The sequence below is a fragment of the Aegilops tauschii genome, chromosome 3 (genome assembly GCF_002575655.3).
Source record: "Aegilops tauschii subsp. strangulata cultivar AL8/78 chromosome 3, Aet v6.0, whole genome shotgun sequence".
NCBI classification, from domain to species: Eukaryota; Viridiplantae; Streptophyta; class Magnoliopsida; order Poales; family Poaceae; genus Aegilops; species Aegilops tauschii.
In genome coordinates this window covers 173,939,973-173,947,989 of record NC_053037.3, presented here as the reverse complement: position 1 = coordinate 173,947,989, position 8,017 = coordinate 173,939,973, and the positions used below count along the sequence as shown (strand labels likewise).

Below are 8,017 nucleotides of genomic sequence, written 5' to 3'. Positions count from 1 at the left end.
AAGCTTTTCGCCATGGTTTCTTCTGGCCGACTACTCTGGACGACGCCAAGGAGTTGGTCCGGAAGTGCAAGGGGTGCCAGCATTTCAGCGCCAAGCAGCACCAGCCGGCCTCAGGCCTCAAGACTATTCCCATCACCTGGTCGTTTGCCGTATGGGGATTGGACATGGTGGGCCCATTCAAGACAGCACGCGGTGGCATGACCCATCTGCTGGTCGCCGTGGACAAGTTCATGAAGTGGATCGAGGCGAGACCGATCGAGAAGCTGAATGGCCCCACAGCCGTCACATTCATCGCAGATATCAACATTCGATACGGCATGCCGCACAACATCATCACCGACAACGGCATGAACTTCGCCAATGGCGCCTTGGCTAGTTTCTGCGCGGCACATGGCATCCGACTGGATCTCGCATCGGTTTCTCACCCGCAGTCAAACGACCAGGTGGAGCGGGCAAACTGCCTCATTCTATCCGGCATCAAGCCACGGCTGGTTGAGTCACTGGAGCGCTCGGCCGGCTGCTGGATCCAGGAGCTGCCGGCCGTCCTTTGGAGTCTCTGTACCACGCCAAACCGATCAAACGGCTTCACACCTTTCTTCCTCGTGTACGGGACCAAGGTGATCATCCCAATGGTATCGAGTTCGACTCGCCTCGCGTCACCCTGTACACGGAGGCGGAAGCAAAGGAGGCACGCGAAGACGTCGTCGATCTGCTTGAAGAGGCCCGGCTGCTGGAACTCAGCCGGTCCGCCATCTACCACCAGAACCTGTGCCCCTACCACAACAAGAAGATCAAGCCGCGTGCTTTTCGTGAGGGCAACCTCGTGCTCCGACTGATCCACCGAACAGTCGGCCAGCACAAGCTCTCGGCTCCTTGGGAGGGGCCCTTCATCGTCAGCAAGGCCCTGGGCAATGATTCCTACTATCTAATCGATGAACAGAAGCCCAGGGCACGCAAGAGGGACACAGCCGGCCAAGAGTTGGAGCGTCCATGGAATGCGAACCTTCTCCGCCCGTTTTACAGTTGATGCAGTTTATGTACCACACTATCGTTTGTACTAAGTGAAGACAACAGGTACCCCGAGGTGCACTCGGGGGCTACCTTTTTATCTCTATGATGAGCTTCTCCTATGTATGAATATTCATTCTTTCGCCCTGCCCGGGTCCGGTCAGCCGGCCCGGGGGCTCACCGACTTGGCCCTAATTGGCATCATCCGAAGTCATCTTAAGTAATGTGCCGACACCAAAGCCCTCTCTTCGCTCAAGCCATAGATCACAGTGCGACTGTCTGGCTGGCAAGAGCTAAAGGCTGAAAACGCTGTCTACATGAAAAACGACTAAGGAAGAACGCTGATTTAGGCCAAGCCGGCCTCTCGCTTCCCCCGTCCGGCTGCTCAGCAGCCGGCCGGACGGCTTCTCGCTTGACTAGCATACGCTTTAAGCGGCTGAAGTAATTTGCCTATTCTAAATGCCCAAGTCCCTGACCCGGCCACAAACTGCAGTGCGGCTGTCCGGCTGGCAGGGCGGCAACCAAAGGAACACAACAAAGAAAAAGCCAAAGAAAGCAAAGCAAAATCGAGTTGGAACTCGGCACATCACATAAGCATGTGGGAAAAGTAAATTCATTTCCATTCCAAAAGGCCCGCGACCAGCATCAATCAAAGTTTAAAATACACCCCCAGTGGGTGGAACTGCGCATAACTAACTTCGTTCTTGAGCACAAGACAGAAAAATTAAACAAACAAGGGCCACCTAGGCCGGAGGTACTGCAGGCTGCTCAGACGAGTCGGCGGTGACTGTAGCGCCGGCTGGTGGGGCCTCCGGCTGGTTGGTCCCAGTCTGGTCGGTGGCGGCGGCCGATGTGGTCTCCCGCTGCTCGCCGGCGGGGGCTAGATCGGACCGGTTCTGGCTGGTCGCTCCGTCATCTGGCGCGATGTCGTCGCCTTCCTCGTCCTCGTCCTCCTCCGCGGCCTCGTCGCTGGAGGCGATCTCCTCCGTCGGGTTCTCCCCCTCGTCCGGGTTCAGCCCGAACCAGGACGGTGGCACCTCGGTGCTGTCTTCTGCCCGCTCTGGATGAAGATGTCGCCATTGGTGTACACGGCGAGGGCCGACGCACGGATGGTGATCCCTTCGCGCTGCAGCTCCAACTCTAGCGTCGCCTCCTAGCAGAAGGTGGACAGCTGCGCCATGCTCACGCCCGGATACCATGCCCTCACGAACTCAAGCACCACCTTGGTGCCGACCCATGCCGCGGCACCTTTCCAGGTGTTGAGCTGCTCCCACGCCACCTCCAACCAGTTGACAGTCCGGCTGGGAGTTCGGGGGACCTGCACGCCCGACCAGAGCCCCTCCAAGACATGCAACCTGGCGCGCTGAAACCGGTGGAGCAGCTGGCGCACCGGCACAAGGCGCAGCCGAACGGCCTGAAACTATTCGCCCAAGGTCCGGGGCCGGTCCGGTGCAGTCTCCACGCCCTCCTGCATCCGCTGCTCGCGTCGCACCTTGATTGCCTGGCTGATGGTGCCGGTGTGGTCCAGGAAGTACTATGTTTAGAAGAAGAAAAAATAATAAGAAGCCGTGTTTCCGCAATAGCCGGCAACCAACCAGTCAAGAAAATAAAGAAGCTTTACCTTTGAGCAGGACCTCAATCACCTCATATCCCTCCGACAGGTACTTCTCCCTATCGGACCAGCCCGGGCGCTAGGACTCGAAATCGGCCTTGAGGTGCTCCTCCTCGTCCTCCAGCTTCTGGACGTGCTCCGCGTGCCGAGTCGCATGGTCAGCCAGCTCCTTCTCAAGCCGGTTGCGCTCCGCGGCCGCCTGGCTGTGCTCCAGCTCCTTGGCCTGAAGCTGGCCGTCGAGCTCCTGTACACTGGCCTACAGCTGGGAGGCGGCCTCTGTGAAAACAAAGAAGAATCGTCAGAAACAAGAAGCTACCGGGAAGATCTGGCCCGACTTCTGAGAAGTCGGCCCGAATCTAGGGGCTACACCCAGTGGGTGCGCTTACGCACCCCCACTAAAAACCAGACTGCGTACCTCGACTCCTCCGCAACTCGGTGGTCCGGTTGGCCAGCGTCTGGTTCTGGGAGTTGTAGGGGCCGCACGCAAGTAGTGGTAGTCATGCATTAAGAACGACATCCCTACATTCAGAAACACGCCTTAAAGTTCCAACCTGCCTCCTCAGCAGCCGGCTAGGAACTCGGGGGGCTACACCCAGTGGTTGTGCTGGCGCGCCCCCACTGCAGATCGTAAAAATAAAAAAGCAAATCAAGGGCGTACCCGGACGGATGTCTACATCACCGCCATCTTGCTCCTCTCCTTCAGGAGGGTGGCACCGTGGGTGGCGAACTTGTCCAAGACATCCTGCATGGCAAGGTTCAGGGCGGCCGTGCCGGCCGCTGACGTCCAGCTGGGCGGTGCGGAACTCGTGGCCCCGGTGTCGGCTCCCTGCGAGCTCGCGGCCTCGGTTTCCACTGGCCTCGGCTCGGAGGACGCTCGTGCCTAGCGCATGCATAAGGGGGTGCGCGCTATCATGGCCTGGCTCATCGCCAACCCGGCGCTGGCCAGCAGCGTCTCCGGCCCTTCGGGGTGGCCGACACCTCGCTCGCCAGCACCCGGCGCGCGCTGGGTCACCTCCGCCTTCGGGACCGTGGAGTCGGCAACCTCTCGCTCCGACACCGCCTGGTCGGCTCCGGCTGCTCCAGTCGGTGCCTGGGCCTCCACCACCGGTGGCTCCGGCTACCCCAGATTGGTGGCCTCTGGAATCCCGCTGCCAGCCGAGTCCTCCGCGGCCTTGGCGTCGGCCTCCGCGTGCACCTTGCACTACAAAAAAAGACACATCCATGACATTTTGGGATGAATGAAATTTTTTCTGTCATGCTTATGACACTTCTATGACGATAATTGTGACAAAACTCGGTATCATCATAGATGTGGTGGGCTCCTACTTCTATGATAAATAATTATGATAGAAAATAGGCTTTTCGTCCTGGGCAGGCCGGAGACGCAGCTGCATGACATTCTTTGGGCCGTCCATGACGGAAAAAACCGTGGTAGAAGCGAGGGCGCGGAAAATATCGGGGGAGTTCCCGGTTACGGTGGGTGGTCGGGGGCCGAGCGATGCGCGTTTCTCTCGTACGTACGCGCGTGTGTGCGAGGCGTTGCGCTCTAACTGAACCCAAGCGAGGCGTTGGGCTCTAACTGAACCCGAGCGATTGCACTGCAGGCTACGCGTTACTGAACCCGAACGATCGATCGATCCCTTGCTGTTAACTGAACCCGAGTGATTCCTTCGCTACTGCTGCTAACTGAAGCCGATCAATGCTGCCTCTGGATGAACAGTGAGCATTGTGGGGGGGGGGGGTGGATGAATAGTTCCCGGTGGGGGGTTAGATGAACAGGACCCCGTGGTAGTAGAGGCCACTGCCGCTAGATGAACAGGACCCCAATCGAGCTGGTTGGGGGTGGATGAACAGGACCCCGTGGAGGGCTGGATGAACAGGACGACCCTGTGGAGGGCTGGTTGAACAGTAGCCGGTGGAGGGCTGGATGAACAGTAGCCCGTGGAGGGGTGGTTGAACAGGACCCCGTGGAGAGTGCTGGTTGAACAGTAGCCGGTGGAGGAGCGCGGGGTGGAGGCTGGATGAACATGAGCCCGTGGATGAACAGGAGCAGGTGGAGGCTGGAGGAGGTCGACGGTGGATGAACAGTAGCTCGTGGAGGCTGGAGGAGGTCGACAGTGGAGATGAACAGTATCCCGTGGAGTCCTGTTTTGCGGTACGCCACACCCCTTCCGATGAACATGACCCCCGTTTCGACCGTAGCGCTCCAACACAAGTCCGTTTCCTCCGTTTTGTGGTATGCCACACCCCTACCGATCAACAGGACCTCGTTTCGATCGTAGGAGGTCCGTTTCCTCCGTTTTGCGGTATGCCAGACCCCCCCGATGAACAAAATCCCGTTTCGATCGTGGCCAGTCGAACACAAGGCCGTTTACTCTGTTCTGCGGTATGCCAGGCCTCGTTTCCATCGGCTATTCCGTTCAAGCCGGTTGGCTCCTGATGAACACGATGACGCATTCCGTTCCGACCCAGCCGGTTGCCTCCCCATGAACACGACGACGACACAGTTTCTCCGTTCTGACCCAACCATGTATACGAGCCCTGGCCGTACGTATGCGCGAGTAGGCATTCGAGACCCCGCCCGTATGTACGTACTTGGTCGTATTTACTTTCTTGCACCCTGGCCGCTGTACGTACGTGTACATGCTACGTGCGCGCCTCTACTACGACACGTGCACGCCTCTACATCGACCAGTATGTACGTACACGTTCGCGACCAGAATGACAACGCTACGTACGCTTCGACCACGTGGGTCCCGACTGTCAGGCACTTCCTTGCGTGCGAAGATGTAGCTGGTGGGTCCCAGCAGTCAGGGGGTGAATCATTTTTTTCCCGTAATATGGACGCCCTTCCTTGCGTGCGAAGATGTAGCTGGTGGGTCCCAGCAGTCAAGGGGGAAACATTTTTTTCGCGAAATACGGTGTCCCGTCCGGTGGGTCCCTGCTGTCAGGTGGATGAATCATTATTTTCCACGTAATAAGGAGGCACTTCCTTACTGCGGCCATGGACCCAGCTGTCAGCCTCTCCACGTACAGTACTCTTCCAATGGAAGTCATTTGTTGACCACGCCGCGCCGAGAGCACCAGGGTGGTGGACAACGGCGAGGCCTAGGAAGGGGACGATGCGGAGCCGGGGAAGACGCGACAGTGGATGCCCACGCGGAGGGGAGTACGTGGGTTGACTGCTTCGGCTGCGGTGTGAGGCTGCCGTCGCCAGAGAATAACAGGAGGTGTGGGTGAGTATAGAGGGATGGCATGGCCAGCGGTGGCAGCACAGCCGGACACGAGAGGCAGGAGCAGGCGGCACGACCGATGCTTGTTTGGGTGGCTAGAGCAAGAAGAAAAGATGTTGAAGAAGCACTACGGCCGTTGGATGGACATTGTACGGTCACTGGAGCTAGAATCATTCATATTGACTAAGTTGACGAAGCCCTCCATCCGCGTCAACTTAGTAGGCCCACAAGTCAGCCTCCCACTATGGTGGGTCCTAGCTAGCAGGGGGAGTATTCATTTTTTTGTGCGTAATAAGGAGGCACTTCCTTGCGTGCGAAGATATAGCTGGTGGGTCCGAGCTGTCAGGGGTAGTATTCATTCTTTTTGGCTGAATAAGGAGGTACTTGCTTGCGTGCGGCCATGGACCATGTGGGTCCCAACTGTCAGCCTCTCCATGTACATCCCTCTTCTGATGTTGTCGTTTGTTGACAACGTTGACCACACCGTGTCGAGAACACCAGCGTGATGGACGACGGCGAGACCCAGGAAGGGAATGACCCGGAGACGGCGAAGCCACAGCAGTGGAGGGATGTGGGTGAGTAGAGGGATGGCCTGGCCAGCGGTGGGAGTAGTAGGGGCGGTGAGGCCTGCGCGGATTGACATCCAATGGTTACGTCTGCTAGAGGGATGGTCCCGCCGGCGCAGGATTTGGCGGCTGGAGCAAGAAGATCAGAGATTGAAGAAACACGACGACGCTGGATTGACATCCAATGGTTACATCTGCTAGAATCGTTTGTTGTCGTATATAATAAGTAAAAAAAATCTTGCATACGCGTCAACTTAATAGGCCCACAAGTCAGACCATTCCCTATTTTTTAATATTTTATATATATATCTCATTGCAACTATGCAATTTATTGCAGTCCGTTTTTTTGTTGGCCAGGGCTAGGGTTAAAAATTTAAACGAAATTTCGCATATTTCTGTGGGTTCCAAACTATTTTTAATACCGAAATGTCGAGCCAGATTTAAAGTACTTTGAAGATATATTTAAATTAGGTTAAAGCCCAGTGAAATTGGAATCTGAAAATGTGAAAAAATTCAGAAATTATAAAGTAATTGCCAATTTGTCATATGTTTTTATATTTACAGCCCATTTCATATTACTTTCAAGATTTGCAGGCGTCTTGAAAGAGCTGCAGCCCATCAGGGCGTAGAACAGTAAGTAGGCATGGATTGGGTATTCTTCAGAAAAAATAAACTGGGCTCATTTTCATAAAAAAACAGCTGGGCTGGTCATGTGGTGCACATAAAATATAAGCCTAGGCTAGACGGGCCACAACCCAGTTGAAACCCTGCTCCGTCTCAACAATAACAAGAAAAATACTGCTCGAGCAGCTACGTCCCAGGTGTCAGCCGATCTTGTGATATTCTCTTGTCTATTGACTATATACGCTGACAATGTCGTGGGTCCCAGATGTCAGGAAACCACTAGCAGGAAGCATTTTCGTTTTCCATACGTTGACAATGGAGTCTATATAACAAAAAATGAGGAACTTCCTTGCGTCCGGCCATGGACATGGTGGGCCCCTACTGTCATCCTCTCCACGTACAGTCCTCTGCCGATTCCTCTTGTTTGTTAACCATGTTGACAACGCAAGAGGGCGGCGCCACGGCGAGCGCATCAAATCGCGCGGAGGACGACGACGAGGCCTTGGAGGTCGGCGTTAACGATTTAGGAGACGGTGGGGCAGCGATGCGTGCGCTGAGGCGCAGACAACCTTGGGAGGCGGAAGCAGGCGGCCCCGCTAGCGCTGGTTTGGTTTTGGCGGCTGGAGGAAGACAGGAATGAAGAAACACGACAGACTGTAAAAGCAGTAGGATTACTTAACAACCTTAACTGAAACCAGCAGGGGCACTTAACAACCATAGTTGAAAGCAGTATGAGTACTTATACTGGTTCAAGCGTACAAAGAACGCCTCGAGCAGTGCTACTTTGTCTATAGTTAACCAAAGGGTGAGGCCGCCAATCCCCAGGACAAGGCCCAGGCGCCACCCCGCGCATCCACAACCTTATGAAAGCAGCTTCATCTCGCAATGTGGTCAATAAACAGGATATTCGCTTTAGAGCCATGGAAAAGCAGGAACATAATCTTCTGTCCTATTCTCCAAGATGGACGGGCCTT

General features: G+C 55.7%; 1 protein-coding gene across 1 annotated transcript; it reads left to right on the top strand.

The window, feature by feature from the left end:
* The first annotated feature begins 317 nt into the window (after window positions 1–317).
* Window positions 318–1,027, top strand: LOC141042813 (uncharacterized). The gene is made up of 2 exons (XM_073511709.1): window positions 318–474; window positions 618–1,027. The coding sequence occupies exons 1-2, from the start codon at window positions 318–320 to the stop codon at window positions 1,025–1,027; spliced, it is 567 nt and encodes a 188-aa protein (XP_073367810.1).
* Window positions 1,028–8,017: the final 6,990 nt, after the last annotated feature.